The sequence below is a fragment of the Gallus gallus genome, chromosome 6, assembly GCF_016699485.2.
Source record: "Gallus gallus isolate bGalGal1 chromosome 6, bGalGal1.mat.broiler.GRCg7b, whole genome shotgun sequence".
Lineage (NCBI taxonomy): Eukaryota > Metazoa > Chordata > Aves > Galliformes > Phasianidae > Gallus > Gallus gallus.
The window spans coordinates 17,135,720-17,155,382 of NC_052537.1; the positions used below are offsets into that span (position 1 = coordinate 17,135,720).

General features: G+C 42.8%; 1 protein-coding gene across 50 annotated transcripts in view; it reads left to right on the forward strand.

Moving 5' to 3' along the window:
• SORBS1 (sorbin and SH3 domain containing 1) overlaps positions 1–19,663 on the forward strand; it is a 163,458-nt gene that overhangs the window by 88,226 nt on the left and 55,569 nt on the right. For 43 of the 50 annotated variants that reach the window (XM_046943041.1, XM_046943034.1, XM_046943040.1 and 40 more), the window contains 6 exons: positions 7,890–7,945; positions 9,645–9,710; positions 11,749–11,844; positions 15,495–15,614; positions 17,185–17,211; positions 17,366–17,481. In XM_046943041.1, the coding sequence (XP_046798997.1) occupies positions 7,936–7,945; positions 9,645–9,710; positions 11,749–11,844; positions 15,495–15,614; positions 17,185–17,211; positions 17,366–17,481 (435 nt within the window). In that variant the 5' untranslated portion in view covers positions 7,890–7,935. The remainder of the gene's footprint in view (positions 1–7,889; positions 7,946–9,644; positions 9,711–11,748; positions 11,845–15,494; positions 15,615–17,184; positions 17,212–17,365; positions 17,482–19,663) is intronic. The other 7 variants (XM_046943030.1, XM_046943058.1, XM_046943065.1 and 4 more) reach the window with 3 other exon arrangements.

A 19,663-nucleotide genomic window follows, 5' to 3' on the forward strand; every position in this document is an offset into this window, starting at 1 on the left:
TTACGTGAGCTTGTGTCCTGGATAAGGGAACTGAGCAGGTCCTAGCCTCTGTACCCAAATCACTGCATCATTCTCCTGACTAATTTTATGGGAAGGAATGGTTGAGAGTAATTCCTCTGAGCTGAGTCCAAGGCTATTGCTAAAATGAAAGTGAGGAGAGTGCATGTGGAGTTCTGAGCAATATGTCACCTGAGCCTTGAGGAGTCAGAGGGAAGCGAAGATGAGATTTGGTTTCTGAAATTTGGCATTCTGCTGTTTCTGGAGGTGTTTCAAACGTCAGACCATTGTTAACACAGTTTTCTCAGAATGTTTTCAGTACCGAGCAGAGGAGCAATCGCTGTGTTCTTCATTCCAGCATGTAGGTAGCTTTAGAGGCAGCAAGGTGAGCAGCCAGAACTTCAGCCTGAATTCCTGGCTGGTGCGGCTTTGCTGCCTGGCCTTGGATGCATTACAGCAGCCAGCCTTCTGGGTTTTGCTGGGGCCTTTTTGTGCCTGATATTCAGGCAGATGAATTGGTTCCAGGGAAATTTCTCTAGAGTAGCAGCGCCAAAGGAGAAGGAGAACCACCCTGTCCAACTTCCTTGTGCATCCTCTGCCTTGTCAGAGGTGTGTTGGAAGAAAGGTATGCCTTACTTCCTTCATACATTGGCTAAATTTAGCTTGTTCTGTGATCTCCTGGAGATGATTGCAGTTGTGTTTATAATGAGAACAACTTTTGAAATGGCTTGGCTTATTCTGAAGACATCACAAAACACTCAAAGACTGACATACACACCTTGTTTACGTTGTTCTGGCTCAGTTAGTTTCAGACAGTGCATAGAACAGAGGCTTGAATCTTCCATCTCTATGCCAAGTGTTGCTTAGTGAGTGTTTGTGAAGAGCTTGAAAACAGCTAGCACTAACAGAGGTCATGATTAACAATTGTCTGATATCATTGCCAGAGTGATAATTCAATACCAGAGCAACCCCCCTGCCTTGCACAGCTAGGAATCTCAGGATGTGTCTGAGATGGTAGAAGGTGATCTGTAGTATTAAGGTATTTCTTTATAATCTCAGAGGTGCACAAGAATCTTTCCTCTACAAATATTTCACAAGAATTAGGTTAATTGGAATCTGAACTTTGTGACACCAGTCAATCACTAATTAGTATTTCTACTTAATGAAACTTCCACTTATTTACTACTTTGCTATCTGAGAGTGTATGACAGCAGTGAAGACAGCCTTTGTAGTCTGTGCTGTACAGAATAATGCAAGAGAAGCTGCTGGATGTTGTTTAGATGATCTAATTGATTGTATTTACAGAATGCCATTCACTGTATTAAATGCGATGTAGTGTTTGTGTGTGTCCCTCGGTCCTGTGGTCAGCTGAACAGATCCATTGTTATATGTAATTAGGGCTTCTGGAATTTGGGTCTGTTAATTTACAGCAATTCTTCTGCAGACACAAGTGGCCCCGTGTCAGAGGTGTATGCAGCTGAGTGCAGCACACAGAGCACCCCAGCTACACAGAGGGTACAAATAGTCCCAAAACAGCTTGAACTAAATGAATCTTCTGCTTGTTCCAGTTGAAGTATAAAACCTGCATGCTCTGGGCTAGGTGAAATTGCTATAGTTTGCCTCAAAAAAGGTAAATCTGGCAGTGTTGAATTCACTGCCCCTTATTAACCTGTCTTTAGTAGACATACAATATACGGGGCACAGCGAATGTCACCGTGATCTTAGCCATCAAATACAAAAAATAGAGGGTGGTCACAATGGACTCAGGAGGAAGTCAAAGCCCAGTTACAGTGCATTTAATATCTATTGTCTATTTTTTGACTGGAAAGTTACTGATAAGAGTAGTTAACTCATCCTGAGGGAAGCAAGGAGCCACTGCATGCGCGGTCACTCTCCTTCCTGCCCTGTACCGAGCTGCTGCTTTCCCAGCCATGTGCCTGTGGCAGAGCAGGAGGTTGATGGCTTGTTCAGGAGACACCTCCAGCCCCACTACCCTATGGGTGTAAGTCGTCATCATGAGGGCTTAGTGGCTGATGACAGTATTCCAGTCTATTTCTTTGCATGGGAGATCCCTGTAGACATCAAATCATTGTCTGAAGTTCCACTGACCATGGAACTGTTTCTCAAAGACAGGCCAGTGTTAAGACAGGCCAGAGAAGCTGCTCTGCCTTTTAAACCTTGTTTTTCAGCTTTTGGGCATCTCACCTTCGGGCTTTCCTCTCTGGTTCTGTGACAGTGAGCAGAGTTAAAGCTTTGGATGTTCAGCCTTAAAGATGTGCTGCTTGTTTGCTGGATTTCAGAGGTGGATGACAGCATGTAGACCAATAGCTTTGGAAACATTTGTTTACAGGTTTGCAAACAGAGACTCAGAGGTGTGATTGCTTTCTGAAAATGAATGGATGGGGGAGCATAAGTGCTACTTAAACAGAAAAATGATGTTGGTGCAAAACAGTTTGGTGCTAGCTGTTCATCAATTAAATCTAGGCTGCGAGGCAGAAATGACGTTCTACTTATAAGAAGGAAGGAGCTGGCTTCAAGGAGGAGCTGTGGAGGCAGGAAACCTTACCAGTTTCAAGCTGGAACTTGAAATGTTCCTGCCCAGGATTGTATGACACAGCTGCCTGCAATAGCATGGGAGTAGGCTTGATGACCCCACAGATCCTTCTTGGCAGTGTTTGAAAGTGGTGACCTTGAACTGAGTTAACCCAGGTTGCTGGTAGGCGTTATTTACTCTGAAGTTGATGACTGAAGGATAACTTCATTCTGAAGGCATTTCTGAGCTCTCAAAGTCACATCTCCTGGTTTACATTTCTTATTTGACGGACTGGCACATTACTGTTAAATTGTACCCAGACTGGTACACATACCCCAGATACGCTCATTAGGAAGGAAGCAAACATGCACCATATTTAAAAAATAAAAAAAGACTACAGTACTGTGTATGCAATGTGCTATGTTTGTTTGTTCCAACAGCTGTAAGCTCAATTATTTATAAGAACATGCTATTCCAGCTTGTGTGCAGTGCTGCCATTTGTTGGATTTAGCGGAGTCTTCACCGCTTGGCGCTGTCTGAACCCTCTCTGAAGTACGTGGGGAGGCGGCTGCTCGGAGCTGGTGGGACTCCAGGCTGGATGTGGCCCTGGGCAGCCTGGTCTGGTGGTTGGCAACCCTGCCCACGGCAGGGGGGCTGAAACTAGATGATCATTATGGTCCCATTCAACCCAGGCCATTCTATGATTCTTCACGGTCCTTTCATGACATTTATTCTTAGGAGCATCGTGTCTTCTGATGGAATAACAGGACATTCTTTAACCCTTAAAATAAATCTGCCAGGCAACATATTTCTGTCAGTATTTCAGGATAAGAGAGTAATGATACTTGGAGAGAGAGCTGATTGACTGGGTTAACCCACAGCTATGCCTCTTATATGCCCAAGTTACTTTCTCTTGCTCCCGTTTAAGTGGTGCAGCATGAGAAATACAGCAAAACTGTACTTGCTTTAAGCAGAGGAACCTTGTAGTAGCAGATGCTGGCAGCAGTGCAGCTCTTTGCCTCCCGTCCAGCTCTGGGATCACACCGTGCCGACACTGCTGGCTGAGCAGAGCATCTGGGGCAGGAACACTGGCGGCACTGAGAGAGGGGCTGAGCCCGGGGCTAAACATGTGGGTGCCAGCAGTGATGTACAAGGGCTGATCAAGTGAAAAATAGCATTTGTGAGTGCTCAACATCTCTTAAATCTGAAAATCTCCAATTTTCTTCTGAAAGCCTTAATAGCTAGACTATAATTATATAAACAAGACATTGATTTTTCATTTATATGCTGCTACAAAACACTCAAAGCTCTTGTGTGTGAAGAAAAACTTTTGCAAATGTGAAAGCTCAAAACTGAGAAGCTAAAGCAGGAATCCGAGTAATGAATTTAAGGCCTGCCTGATGAGTTCTGAATGCTTATGGTTAGCAACAGCTCTTAAATTCTAAGCAAGTCATTGGGGCTATCAGTAACAGCAAGAGAAGAAACCAGAGGAAATGACTTTTCCCCACATGTACATTAGACCACCAAAAATAACCACCACCCACGACTCCCGGCAGAGATACCGGTGACTGCAGAGCGTGTGTCCTTACTCGGGACAATTAATGAGCTGTTTGTTACCCCGACCATTGCAGGGGGAGCACTTGAATGTTTAGAGCATGTGAGATAATCCAGAGACATGCTGCGTAGCAGTAGTCACTACTTATCTGCATTCCTCCTAAATAGGGCTCTAAATCCACCGTGCTCCATTTCCACACCAAGTAGGGAAGGAGCTGCGGCCCTGGGAGAGATGTGCTGGGGGTGAGAGGGAGGAAGGAGCTCTGAACACCCGTCTAGAAGTACGGAGCTGGCAAGGAGCTGCTGGATGTTACGTACAGGCGTTGGCATCTTCAGCATTACAGCTGCTGGCTTACACCCTTAGGAATTCATCACCTTTCATTGTGTTTTGAATGTCTGCAGCTTTGTTGCTACGTCTGCCACATTTCAGGAAAGGCATAAATTCAGTCCTGGCAAGGAGGCAGTGGTCTGCTCCTTATGGCAGGGCGTGAGGAGACACTGCGGTGGCTGTGTGTGGGAGATTGGCTTTTGTTTTGCCTGATCTGATGGTACTGTTTTTCAGTTTCTAAGACTGGCGCAAGGGATCCAACCTTTGATTTCCTTGGAAAGATTCAGTCCTGAAGTGTGGCTGTGCGTTTTGCACGTGCCTGTGGGGTCTGTGTGGCCGTTTCTACAGGAAGCTGTCTGGAGGAACTGAGAGCAGTAGATGTTCCCAGATCCACCTGCCTCTGCAGCCCGTGTGCAGCCTCTCCAACCAACCTGGCAGGGCTGCTCTACCTGAGGATGTTCTGCCAAACACGGTGTGCTGACTTACAGCATGTATGTTCCCAAATGTTACAGAGGACACTTGGCCATGGAGCCAGGGGTGCTGTTGGACTGAACAGTCTGGCCCTGAGAGCAGCCTTAGACTACTCCATAAAATATAAGCACAATAGGGCTTCATTGAATGGCTTAGGTTGAGCCTATGGGAAACAGGGTGCAAAAGGCACTGAGGCACATTCTCAACTTCAAACATACTCTGTGATTTCCTCAGTCTAAGCAGCAGCAGGTTTTTTTGTACCAGGATGCAGTCAATCTGCACACAGACCCTCAGATGACCTAAATCAACTTTAAAATGGAACCTTCAGAGTTACAGTAGTTGAAGTCCTCTAGATTGCTTACACTAACCCTCAGCACTCCAAACCCATTCTTTCTATGGGTACCTACATTAAATATATGTTCATGAGCGCTTGAATAATACTGGTTAGTTTCACGGTTAATGTATGCTGAATGGTTGTTGTTTTAATTGGATTCTGTAATTGCTACTAAGTGAGGGTATATGGGTGAAGTCGTTTTTCTAGATCTAGTTCTAATGAGTTTTTACACCACCTTCATTTAATTTAGGAAACTTATTCCTTTAATTACTACTGAGTTTTTGATCTCAAATCGCTTCTTGTGAGAAAGTAATTTGTTCTTTTAAGGCCAAATAATTGAGCTTTTTTTGTGTGTGAGTTCTTTGCTGAATGCCTTTCTTAGCACAGTGAAGTGAGTGCTTTATACTGTAAGCAGTGTTAAGACTCCCAAATACAAAAGAAACCACTGAAATCAGAGTTTCCTGGCAGTTCTGATGTCACTTATGCTAAGTGGAGAAGGAACACTTCAAAATGACTGAGGCATGGGGTCAGAGAGATACTTGCTTAGATTCTGCTACTGTGGAATGTGCTCTACCACCATATTGCTGAGGACCTGGCCTTTGCCTGAGTGTGTGAGCTTAGTGTATCCTGTCAGAAGGGTAGCATGCTGGAATTTGTTGGGCCTTTTTTAAAAATCTTGTATAACAGAGGAAGACATGCAACCTTTTGGGGATACTCTGTGTCGAGGAAACGTCCTGTTGGCTTGTACAAATCCCAAGAAGAGGGCCAGTGCTGTGCTAGTACTTCTGGGTACAAGCAGCATCCTCAGTTTCACAATGTTTTTATTCCTAAAGCTGAATTGAGACTTCACTGCGGTAATTTTCTCCCTGCTCTGTGCAGGAACTTGTATTTTTCCAGTAAGTTTAACTGATAATAGTTTTCCATAGCTAGAAGAGTGTGATGTTGCTTCTCCCTTTGCCTTAATAATCTGTAATTTTAGCTCATCTATTTCTCCTTTACCTCAGCTAAGGTAATTACTTTCTGTAATTGAAGCTTAGAGAGATAAGAAAGAGCATTATTAATAAATACATTTGGCCAAATTCTCAGGCAGTGTCAACCATTAGTATTTCAGGGCTCTTGCTTCTAATATGAAATGGTAGGAACAAAAAGCGGATGCTGTGTTGGCAGGCCTTTTGGTTGTGTTCAGCTTTTGTTGAGTCACTTTAGTTTGCACCCCCAGCTCCTTCGCTGGGATCAGTTTGGAGTTAGGCTGTGTCCTGCTGAGCCTTCACTGGCCCTCAGTGTAATACCTTGTGTGGGCATTTTAATGAATACAATAACTAAGTGTTGGCAGCTGTTGCTGGTGTGACATGCCTGAAAGCCCAGATATCAGCTAGTTTTATAGACAAATCCGTTACTTTATTTGCCAGCTTAATTTTCTTTCCCTTCCTTTTGACTGTCTATCAAATGTGCTCATTATATCCAGATTGGTATGGAATGAATGCTGCTTGAGAACGGGGATGCTCCAGGCAAGGGAGCAAACTCAGCTCCCTGAAGACAATTTCTCTTAGATTGTCCCACTACTGCCTCTACTTCTTGTAACAGGAAAACAAGAAAATGTCTTCTCTGCCACCTTGTTTCTCCAAGCAGCCTGAAAGGAAAGGAAGGTGTTGTCTTCCCTCAGATTAGGGTGTTTGTTTATGCACAGTTGCACAGCTTATGATACCTATTTCTGTTTGTGCCCTGAAAAGCATTTAATTAGCTGGAATCATCCTGCTCTATTTAGTGCTAATTTTTAGGGGGGGAAATGGGAGAGAGAATGAGACATGAAATTAAAGGGTTTTATCAACCTTGACCTTGGGAGAGTTAAGAAGTCCTGGCAAGCATAGACTGTCCTGTAGAAATGCTGCTCTTTCTCTTTTCAGACCAACATCTGCAGTAACATTGAAAATTGTCTGTAGGTACCATATCCTGACCAGGAATAGGCTCTGCAGTTGTCCCTTGTAGTTTCTTGTGACTGTAAAAATTGACTTTTTTCATCTCTATTCACAGTTGGAGAGTCTTTATCTCAGATTGGTAACTTCATTGCCTTTGATCCCAGGAGCATTAAAGCTTCTAATTTTAAGTTTCACCTATTGCAGCTTGTTCCTGAAGATACCAGGAGCAGGACTGGAAATGGTCGGTGCAGAAGTGAATATACATTTTTGCAAATACTGCAAATTCTAACATCTTCCACCAGAGAGGCTGATGTTGGTAGGAGTAACAGATTACCTTGGAATATGGCAGTGATCTAAGCTTAAGAGTTTTAGCTTAAAAATGGATGGTCTCACTAAGATTTTCTTTTCTTTTCTTTCTTCCTTTTTTTTTAATCAGAGATCGTGCACTTTTCATATATTAGAAGCTATCCAGATTTGTAGTATGCTCTATAGAAACACTCATGCTTTATTTGGTATGATCTTTAGGTTGGAAAGTTGTACCTATATTATGTGAAAATACTCTTTAATTTCTGGTAATTGGCAAGAAAAATGGTAACTGCTGACTGACATAAATACATCTTGATTTTGAAACTCAATTTCTTGAGGAAATTCTTGCAGTTCTTACCTTGACTTTTGTGATGGTTGTTCAGCATTAGATACACTTCTGTCTGAGCAGATTTTAAACAAAATAACCACTCTACCTTTTGCTTTAAACAGAGATAAACAAAATCCAGAAGTGAAAAGGGCAATTCCTTCTACTACAATGAGCTCTGGTAAGTCTGTGTTATTTTCTGCTTGCCCTCATTAACCTACCTTTCTATTACTAGACTTATTCCTAATAGTTTTTGATCCAATTACTTCTTCTCCTTTTTTTTTTTTTTTTCCTGACTCTTTTGCATCCTGGTTCTCAGTCAAAGCCCTGGCATCACAGAATGATTTGGGTTGGAACGGACCTAAAAATCCCTCAAATACCCCTGCCAAGGCCAATGGCAAGCCTACGCTAGGCTGCTCAAAGCCCTATCCAGCCTGGCCTTGAACGCCTCCAGGGACTGGACATCACAGCTTCTCTGGGCAGCCTGGTCCAGCACCTCACCAGCCTCATAGGGAAGAATTTCTTTATAATATCTAGTCTAAATCTACCCCCTTCTAGTTTAAAATCATTACCCCCCTGTCCTATCACTACACTTCCTGATAAACAGTCCTTCTGTAGATTTCCCGTTGGCTCCCTTTAAGTGCTATAAGATCTCCCTGGAGCCATCTCTTCTCTAAACTGAATGACCCCAACTCCCTCAGCTCTTCTTCAAACGTGCTCCAGCACTCTGAGGAAAGGCTCAGGGATTCTAACTTTTGGAGAAAGAGTGGAGTGGCTTTGTAATATTGTCCTGACTATACTTCTACTGTTACAAATTGGCCTATAAAGCTCTGACAGTCAGCTACATCTTGAGCCAAAGTCATTCAGTTTAGCTTGTTGTAGTCTGGAATGAGATCTGAAAGACTTGGATCTGTTTTAATGGAGGTGAGTGCAAAGTTTGACATCTGGATAGGAAAAATTAGCTCTTCAAAGAAAAATGAGGATACAGGAAATGGAGATAGTTGGGAAAGGACGACTGTTGGGTTTGTCTGGGTAAGAAGGTAAGACTGAAAAAAATAAGTAGATGCCATGCTGAAGTAGCATATGTAGGACCCGTGGAATAACATTCCCACTTGATTTTAGCACTTTATTGTGTCTCAGCTGGAGTACTGTGTCCAGTTTTTAGCAATGCATTTTGAGAAAAAAGAGAACCATTTGGAAACTGTACGGAGGAATACTAGAAGACCAACCAGAAGCATGAGCTGGGAATTTGACTTAAAAGTTACAAAAACTCCCATGCTTTAAAGCACTGGAATAAACTGCTCTAGGGTGGTGCTGTAAAAACTGGTTAGGCAAACATTTGTCAGTAATTACAAAGATAGATTCATAAGTTTCTGCTGCGGGTCAGGAACATGGCTTCAGATGACCATTGGAGATCCTTTCCAGTGTTGTCTTCTGTGTTTCTCTGAACTCACAAAACCCAGTTTGATTCATGCCAACACAGCACGTAACTGGAAAATTAGGGAGTGTGGGCCAACTCTCTTATCTTTGAGTTTGTACTCACGTCTGGCTGATATGGTAGCAAAGAGCATTTACTTTTCCCAGACTGGAGTATTCAAGTCCTGCCAAAAATGAAAACAGCATTGAGCTGGGTGTCATCTGTACGTACAGAGACAGTCCCTGCTTATAAAAGAGGCTGCAATCCACAAAGGGAAACAAGAGACTTAGGAGTCATCCAAGGGAGATTTATGTATCCAAGCAACACCTCCTGAGATGATAGGAATACTTCCTATCTCCAGAATCAAGTAGTGCTGACCCATGGCACGCCCTCATATTCAGATGCGAAGTTCAGCTGCAAATGCTTTAACCTGGAAGTAATCTGCTTCTTGGTTTTCTTGCAGAACGTGAAGAAGTTGATGTTGCAAAAACTGTTGTCAATGGACTGAGCAGCAATGGACAAGAGAAAGGTGGGTTCAGAACTTCAGAGCCACCTCTGCAGCTCCCCCTGCATGTCAGCTGAGTAATGTGGTTGGTTTCCCTGGGCACCACAGCAGTGTTTCCAAATTTAGTTTGCCTGGCGACTGATACAAGAAAGGCCTTGTGCTGCAGCATGCCAGCAGCAGCATTTTTAGCTGAACAAGTGCTCTTTGTCTCTTAAGCAACAAAAGGTGGCAGGCTGGATTTGCGTTTTTGCGTATTTTTTGTGCTGTTTGGAAGAAAGCTGTGCATTACTTCTAGTACTTGCAAGCACCTGTGAATCAGTATCTTGATGTGTTTGAGCAGCATGGACTTTTAAGTGCCTGTGTGTGAACCCTGTTAATCTCAGTGAGCAGTGAAGTTTTGAGCCAGAATTAAAGAACTGAAACTGCTTATGTAATAAAGAAATATGTCATTAGCAACAAGGGTTTTAAGCCCCAATTTATCTGAATAAACCAGCCTTCGTGTTAACATCAACAGATTTGAAGCATAAAATAGCATTCTGTATTATATAGCAATGGTGTGTATTTTGGCAGGGTGAAAGTATGTGCTTGTATGGGTTGGTTGTCTGCAGGGTTCATTTCCTTTCTTTTCTTTTGATGCCTTTTTATAGTGGTTAGTATTTTGACTGCGTTGTGGGTGGCTGAATTCAGTCGGTTGCAGAGCAGAACAGCATTAGAGTTGTTTCCTAAACCACAGACTCTTTGGAGTTGGGATCTGTTGTATTCACAGGATGCTCAGGGAGACGCATGGTGAACAGTTTGATTTGGGTTGCTCTAAGGCAAATGGCTTTCAATCCATGCAATCAAATCTAAAAAATCAACTTTATCTGTGGTTTGAAAAAATTTGTTGAGCTCTTCCCCTATCCTCTTGCTTGAGAGCCCTTTGCCAGATGGAAGTCTTTGCTTCCCAGTTCTGCCTGGGGCCAGAGGGATCTGCCACCAGGTGATGTACACAGCACCCTGAGGTCAGTAGCTCCCTCACTCTCACCCAGTGCTCGGAGACGGTGTGAGAAGTGTTAGAAATGTGGTTCCTCTTTCTCCTGATTTTTCAGGCCCGAAGGAGGTGGAGTGAAGAGGACACCTGCCACTTTCCAGCTAATACGTGCAGAAATCTAATAGATTCTAACAGAGGAAATCTTGACTCTGCAGAAATCAACAGCCCAACTCGCATTACTTTAGTGGAGCTGTGACTGCGAGGTGTTAATCTTGGCAGATCCTATTGAGTGTCACCTATATGTAGTTTCACCTTTTTTTTTTTTTTTCATCTGTAGTAGAGTTTTCCCCATTAGCAGCAATAAAGAAATGGGAAGAAAGTAACAACAGTTTTGGAGAGTTTTGTAACTACTGCTAGAATTCTGCACTGCGCTACCTATGATTCTCCCCTACTTTATTTTAACTACACGAATACTGTAACTACTATGCTAAGTGATGGAGTGCAGGGGAAATCTTTCATTCACTGCTTTGATAGATGTCTTTTTTCTCTGGACCAGATATTTGATGCTACAGTTCGGTGTGGAACTGCTTTTCAAGATTGTTTCATATTTCTGTACTACTCTGTTGCTGAACTTGTAAAATGTGCCCTAAAATCCAGAATTCCAGTAGTATGGGTAGTTTTTGGTGTTTCTCTCTGAACCTCTGTCTGTTTTTTCACTTTAACTGAACCGCGGTAATGTTGACTTAACATTTTTGTTTGTGCATGTCATGTATCTCAGCTGAATGATCACACTAAAAAATTTTGGATGGCATCTATAAACTAATGCTTCCAGGTTTGTTACCCCTGCAGCATAGTGGTGGTCAGCAGTTAGTTGACTCAGTAAGCTGTTCTGTGCACAGTGTAAAGCAGACGTATCCTGGATTAGGACGAGCGCAGGGATATTTTTAGTGGTTGCATCACTGCTCTCTGGACTGCTTTTGTATTTGAAATTTCCTGCTATTGTGTCTCTGAGTACATTAGAAAATTTAATGGCATGATTCCAAATGCTGTTCTTCCCTTTTGGATGTGCCATTTACACTTTTGTGTTTGCAGCTGTTGACGTCCCTTTATACACACGCTCTATTTCTGCCGTTACAATAATCCCAGTGAAGAAAGTGAAAACTTCTCCTCACCTAGTGCTGCCTACAGGTATCTTTTTCTTACTCCCCCCGCTGTGCATTGGTTGCCATCATTCTCCCTCTTTCCCTCTTTTTTTCTCTCTGCTTCACCCACGTGCTTTGGCTAGCTTTCAGCTTCATCCTTCTCACTGTTTCCAGAGCTGTAGATTTCATCAGTAAGTAATAAAGTTAGCTCCTGGTGGCACAGTGCACTGTTCTCAATTACGCTGCTTCTCTGCAGACATAATTGTGTCTGCTTGAATCTGGGATCATTGTAAACTCTTCTTCTAGTGCTTGGTTATGAATGATGCTGTTATTACAGCCTCATTTTGAACCAAACTCCTGATGAACCAGAGAATGTTTCCTGCATATCTTTAGTCTTTATGAAAGTAAATAGACATCAGAGATGGTATTTCACAGGTTCAAGCACAGTTCAATGTCTGTGGGATGGTTTTGTTTTTCAGTGCATACACTGACATTAGAGAAACTTTATGTGGATAAATAAGGATGCCAGGCTCCCTGTTACCCCCTCCCCCTAACACGTTTTCCTGCTAGAAGTACAAGATTATTTTTGTACTTTGGATTTGGGCAGTCGTACCAGGCTAGCTGATACTGCTCGTCTCTTCTGATCTGTCACACATGAGCACTAGGTAAGGAGCTTATGTCATTGTGTTTGGTACCATCTGCTGGATCCCTCTAATGAGAAATTTGGATCTTTGTTTTCTTCCTTTTAACTTAAATTGTGAGGGCATTTGTCATTGTCAATTTTATTTTCAACTCTCTTCAAAGTGTTCTGATTTTACTGAGTTGGAAACGTTTTTTCAGTGATTCCTACTGTTTTGATTTGGCTCACATTTGGAATAAGTTGTGTGAAAATAAACTGCTTTGGTAGGGAAAGTTCTCTGTGTCTTGGTGTACGTCTCTCCTCAGTCACTGCAGGGGCGTCAGTCCCAAGACTTTCCTGTATCATTAAAGGTTCTGCCACCCAAACCTGTGCATCTAAATGGAGCACACAGGAGCAGTCATGCACAGAGCACTTTGAGTTTCTTCCCTCTTAAGATTTCACGTATCCCTAATTCAGAAGTGAGGTACATCGGTGTGCAGCACAAGGTGTGTGCTCTGCTGTATTGGAGCATTCAGAGCCATCTCTGTTAAATCTGGGCCTTGTACTCCCAGGCTGCGTGCTGTCACTCTGCTCCAGGTGCACTGTTTATTTTTTGCCAAAGTGATCAGGAAAGACCTTTTCACTTGGTCAGCTACTTAATGACCAAGAATCAAAATGTTAGCTAGAAGGGAGAGGAGAGAAAAGAATAAACTAGAGTGTTTAGTAAGGAGGGCTTTAGCAGAAGGTGCTGAAGGTGTTTTCTCCTCTTGCTCACTTTGTTATAACCTTGGAGCAAGAGGAGTCTGTGGAGTAAAGAAGAACCAGCCACATCACAATCTCTAGAGCCTTAATTCATGAAGATGCTGATGTGCTTTTCCTAAGCTCCAAAATGTTATTAAGATCTGGCCTCTATGAAGAGCTTTAACATCTCTTGAACCTCAGCCTAAGACTTAGCGTAAGATTTGTCTCAAAAAACTACTTCTGAGCTGGATGTTGGACTCCAACAGTCCATGGAGAGCAATGAACAGTTCCAGGACCTTTCTCCTCCTGTATAATAGAGGCATTTCTGCTGTAAGCTCTAGGTGTTTTTGTGGGTGTAGAAGAATGGCAGCCCTTCATTGTCTGTCCTGATAACTCTCAACAATGCGTCTATGCTTCATAGTTACAGTACTCTTGAAACTGGAGTCCCAAAACATGAACTTTGTTGCTCTGGTTTGAACATGGATCTGTAGTGTTGTGTGGATGCGAGTGACAGCCAGTAATAGCCTTGGATAATATAATCTCCTAACCCTACTCTGCATCAAAAGTGCTTTAGGGCTTTCTCACAAAGAGTAGCTTCAGGTAGCAGATCTACCCTTAGTACTGGAGAAGAGGTGGAGTACATAAGGAGTCAGATGTTTTTTTTCCATCAATTCTGTCTTTACTTGATTTGCAGCATGGAAGCAGCCTCTAGGAGGGGAAGGACTATCCACACAGACATACCAAATGCTTCTCAGTCAGATAAATCAGCTTCTATTTCAGCAGCCGCGTGGGTGACCCTAGAGCATGATCTGTTGTGTGAAGTGAGTGTGAAGTTAGTATGTTTAAGGATTCAGCAGCATTTGATATGTGTGGACCTGCTACCTCAAACTATCCTTTTTGGGGAAAAAAGGCCTTAAAGTTTTGTAAGCCCAAGCTTGAACCATGGAGATTCAGCATTGAGGGTTTCCAGTACGAACCGCGAGCTTGACGTGCAGTGGGTCTTCCCACTTACTGCTCTTATCCATCTGCCACTCTTCATGTTTCATTTTGTTGTGGCAGTGTTTTGCAAACTTGGCTGAGGCATTGTCGTGGTCTGTAGGCACTGAGTGTGGATGTAATGAGTGGTGTCCTACTGGAATTGGCAGTGATGCTGATCTGCACAGACACAGGCTGTTATCTGGGCAGTGAGCAACAGATTCTACCCCTTCCTTTCAGTCTGGAGGCGTGACTGTCGTTATGATAACAGCTCCCAAAGAAGAGCTCCATCCCTCCCGGTACAGAGGGAACTTGATCCTTACCTGTAACTATAAAAAATAATCATGGTGTCACTTGTGCAACACAGCACATCCTCAGATCCCCTTCAGGCTCCCTGTGTGTTGTCGTGGTAGGACTAGCACCTCTCTTGAGGTAGGTCAAAGTGAAAAGGCTGATGGCAGCTGCAGGGCACTAGTAGGTAGTGCATAAGAAAGGTAGGTGATATGTTTTTCCATGGAAGTAGGTTGGATAAGTAAGAGTCTCTGTAGGCATATTGTTTCTACAGATATCTTAGAGGAAACAACTCTCCGGAAAGATTTTAAATAAGGGCAGGAAGGTAGCCTTGACGTTCTGTTTTGTTACTGCTGAATAAGGGGAGAGAAGGAAAGAACCCAGATCCTCAGACTGGAGTGCACAAGGGTAAACATGGACAGAAGTTGTGCTGAATGAGGCCTTAGCAAGGAAGCTGATGTGACCTGGTGTTTGGTTCACAGGTTGTTCTGTTAAATTTCTTTACACTTTATGGCATTTGGGTTCCTACATGAAAAAGATACAACACCATCATGGAATGGGGGGACCTGGCAAGGAGGCAACTTACAGATCATATTCACAGTTACAAGATTTTGTCCTTCAGTAAGCTTAAGACTTGTTCTTTCTTGGCCTGCACAAAAGGCATTTTTAAGCACTCAAATCGTACTGCTGTATTCCACTGGGACATCCCAACAGAAGAGCCACAGGTGTGATGCTGTCCTGCTGATTCAGTATTTGCATGCAGAGCAGACCGAATAAAGCAAATGGAGCCATGAATTTTGGTTCAACCGCTCATCCTTTTTTCCTGCTTTCTTAGCTCTATTACACTATCACAGAACTTGTTTCTACATTCATCAGTTACTCGAATAAGAAACAGCTTTGAATTCTCAATGCTTTAAATCCAGAGCTAATCTTCATCAACATATACATTACTAGATCAATTCACTCGGAGGCAGCCATGCTAAAGTTATTCCACAGAGCTCTGATGGTTCCTAATAGCTTTGTATCATCTCTTTCAATGTGTCTTTTCTGTGCATGTACATTTTCTGTAGAAACGGATCCCACTAAAGTCTGCAGTGGAAAAGGAGCTGTGACCCTTTGGGCATCTCCAGCCTCTGAAGAGAATCAGAAAATCTCTTCACCATGTCCTCAGGACGCTGAGAAACCTGAAAGTAAGTGAAGCGGGTGCAGAGTTAACTGGAAAATGTTGCCTTGTAGTAACATTGTGTGACGTCAGTTCAGGGTCTTGGGCTGGGTTTTTTGTTGTTATTTGATTTTTAAACTAAAAATTAAAGCCTGAGATCCTATAGCTGTTGGAAATCTCTTTTTTAAAAACCAGACCAGGCTCTACATCTCCAAGGGGAGAGATGGACTCTTACTCTCTTCCAGTGCATGACTGCTCTCTCATCAACTTAAGTTTGTTTACAGCTCCCTTTTGCTACTAGGAGCACCAAGAATTCTCATCTAGTTGTTATTGTGGTGATTGGTTGGTTGTTTTGTTTTGTCTGTTCTAGCAGACTTTTATCACGGCCAAGATGAACCAGAAAGAGGCCGAGTAGTGCTGCTTGCCACCACAGCATTCACTTGGGTTGTCAAGGGAGCAGGGATGGCATCCCAGACAGACAGTGTCGCCACAGAGCTTTGCCATCATTCAATAGCAGAAGTGTAATTACTTAATTGTAGGAGACAGGCAAAGCATAATAAACCTGGCCAGTGTAATGGGTCTGGCAGAGAGGATGAACTCCCACAGGCAAGATGCTGTTAAGGGGGATGAGGGTCAAACTTGGTCCTGAAAGCAAAGCACACATCGTTTCTGGATGTATTGTTATAGGAAGGGTGATTCCATTAATTCCAGCCCCAGTGTGCCACTTTCTGCTCTATCTTCTCCTCCTCTTCTGCTTTACCCTTGACCTTCCCTCTTTTCATGCTCCTGCCCCCCACCATTGCCTCTCACCTCTCTGCTGATGGCTTCATAAATTTCCAGCAGCCTGAATGGCAGCTAGCCCATTACTATGGAAATGAGGTCGTTAATACTTCCTTTGCTTGTTCTCTCAATCACTTTATGAAATGTACTTTGGAGCTGGAAGAGCTTTTTGCATCTAACAGCAAAATGACTAGCAGGGGAGAGGTAGTGGGGAGGAGCCCAGTGGGAGGTGGGTAAAGAGATGATGAAACCAATGCATCTTTATGCAGGGACTTGGTTGTAAAGTGACATCGTTTTGTTTTTAAATTCCTTTCACGTGCATGCACTTAGTGTGCAAAACCTGATCTGTTTGTTGACTGTCCTCTGTCCCAGTTAACCACATGTAGTGGCCTTGACAAGGGTAGAAATGTCTTCATCAGCTTTATCAGGGCTGAATATGGAGTCCCCGCGTTCCCAGTAGTGTATGTTGTTCGGACATGAAGCTGCAGCTTTAGAAAGTAGCTAGCTGGGCTGCCTTTTTGCCTCTGAAATAAGAATGTCAATGAACAATTGTTTCTTCATTGCTCTGAATGAATTGCCTTGTGTTTACAAAGGTCAGAAACGAGGAGGGCATCGTGTTTGGGGCTGGTCTCTATGGTAATTAGGCAGCCCAGCCAGAGAGCATTTTATGTGTGAAATGAAGTAACTCGAGTCTTTACTCCAATCGGTACATGTTGTCTGTAAATGTAACTGTTTGTTTTTATTTTTTCCCTTCCTTTTCCTTTATGCCTGTCCTGTACTCCCATCCCTTCTGTCCCTCTTTTCTGTGAAATGCTTAGGTCTGGAGCCAGAAAACACAGAAACAGGTACAATCATTGACTACTTACGTTGTTGCTTCTGCTACTTTCTTGGAAGTATTTCTTTTTGTCTGGAGGAAAAAAAAAATCCCTTCCCTTTACTAATTCTGTAGCTGGAGAGACTCCTCTGTCATCTGAATTGGTTTTTTTCTTTCCCTTCTAGATGACTGGAGATCATCACCCAACACTGATGCCAACGGGGATGCCCAACCATCCTCTCTGGCTGCCAAGGGTTATAGGAGTGTGCGTCCGAACCTTTCCTCGGACAGCAAGCCACAGGTAAGCCTTTCTTCTGCGACTCTCAGGGTGATCTTCTGGGTTCAAGCACTGGATTCATGGGCAGGAGTCCTGTGTTTAACTCCAGACTGTGCTTCAGACTTGGGTAAGTTACTGTGCATCAGCTTTTCCTTCCTGTAAAATGGGAACAACACTGATGTCAGCAGAGTGCTGTGGAGCTTTTGTGTTCAGGCAGACCATAGTGTTTCCTTGGTGGATGAAGAAGGACAACAATGCTATTTGCTTGCAACAAAAAGGTGAAGTAGCCATCTATTAGTTTGTCTTTTGTGTTGGTCTATTTTCTGGATGTTGTGCAGGCTGATATAAGTTATTTAGGATGCACCTGACATTGGAAACGAGTTATTGGGGAAATGCCTTTCAGTTTTAACACTGTAACTGATGCAAGCCTTTCAAGGCTGTCAAGATAAATTGTTGAAATGAATCAATTAAAAGAAGGTGTAACTTCATCCTTCTGAGTGACTGGTCTGCAGAGAGGTGGTCTGAATGCTGATAAGTAAACCCTTTGACAGAAGCTGTTTTGTAGTGTGAAATGGGGTCCCCTGAAAGCCTTGTCACCTATCAGGATGACTGCTCCCATCATCAGCAACCTGTAGTAATGCCACAGAACAGACACTGTTCCTGAAATTGTAAGTGGAAGATGGCACAGCTCAGATGAAGACATGGGAAGGAGCAGCACCCTGAAGGAGAGACCTATTTTCTGCCTGACATTTACAGTTGGTCCTGTAGTCACGTGCTGATCTTATTGATGAACAGAGAAAAGACTTAAACATATAGTACTGTACTCCTTACAGAAGCAGCAAGGACTACTGGCCAAACTAAGGCAAAATGGAACAAAATGAGAAGAGGCAATTGCGAATAGATAATTTGTATTTTCTCATAATTCTCTCATTTTTCACTGTATGGCAATACAGTGATTAAAGTGAACCTAACATAGGAAAGTGCTGTGGAGCTGACTTCTTCGCATTAAAGCTACTTTCTATAAGGAACCAAAAGAGGATGATCCTGTTCCAAAACCAGAAGCCCTTCAGCAGAAGCACTTCCCAACCCACTTCTGCAATCCTCCCTCATCAGGGATGAAGGTGAAAGAGGAGCAGCACAAGGACAGGAGTAGCTGCAATTTTATGAAACTAGTTTAGATATGTATCCACCTAACAAGAATAGGTGCTGACCCCAACCTGCCACGTGTGGATGAATTTTACAGGTGGTACTTTCTCATGTTTGATTGTTGTGAGCTGTTGGGAAATCTTCATTCTGATTTTGACTATTTTAGAAGTGATTTAGCCACTCTTTGCCCATACAGATACAGCAGTGGTATGTATGTGTGAAACATACTTCTATAGTTTCCAGAGGGTTAATTAGCAAGAATGCAGGGAGCTGCTGTTCAGTAGGCTGGTGTTTTAGTTTATTCTTTTCAACAGCTTATCATTTTTGGCTACTGGCAACCAAGTAAAAAGCAAAACTTCTCCATTGCAGTTATTTTTTCTTTGAAACAATCTGACTTTCAGCAAAAAATTCACTGTGATTGGAATTGGAGCTGCAATTAGCTGTGAAGTATCAAAACCAATAATACTGTCTGCTGCTTATTTTTGTTTCCAGCTCTCCCACTCCTTTAAAATTCACTGGAAAGAAAATTTCTCCATAGCAATCTTAATTTTGAAGGCAAATTCTTATTAACTCAATTCCGCAGGAAACTTTAATTATTCTGATTTTGTCAAAAGCATTTTTAGGACTGAGAAAATCCTGAAAAAAATTCAAGGACCAGCTTTTCAGTAGCAATAAATGCTGATTTCTTACTTGGCCAACTGCAATCTATTGTATTCACGTCTGTTTCCTTTAGCAATGGCAAAACTTCTTCATGTTCATCTTTTGGCTGTGCACTTAACGTGCAGTAGAGATGGCCTAGAGCTCTGAATTTGGCATTGCAATTCAGATGTCCCCAGTACTGGGAAGTATTTGGTTACACTGACATACGCCTGGGTTTAGTTAGGCAGAATATTAAATCTTAATATGGAAATGTGTAGGCAGGGACTTAGAGCTGGATAATGTTTGTGTGCTGCAGTGAAGAGTGCTGAGAGAGGCTCTGTGAGATGATGTGAGTGAGTTCTGTACTGGCCTTCCAGGTACTATATTTGCTTTTTGTTCTTGCTGTATTAAAACCTGCTTA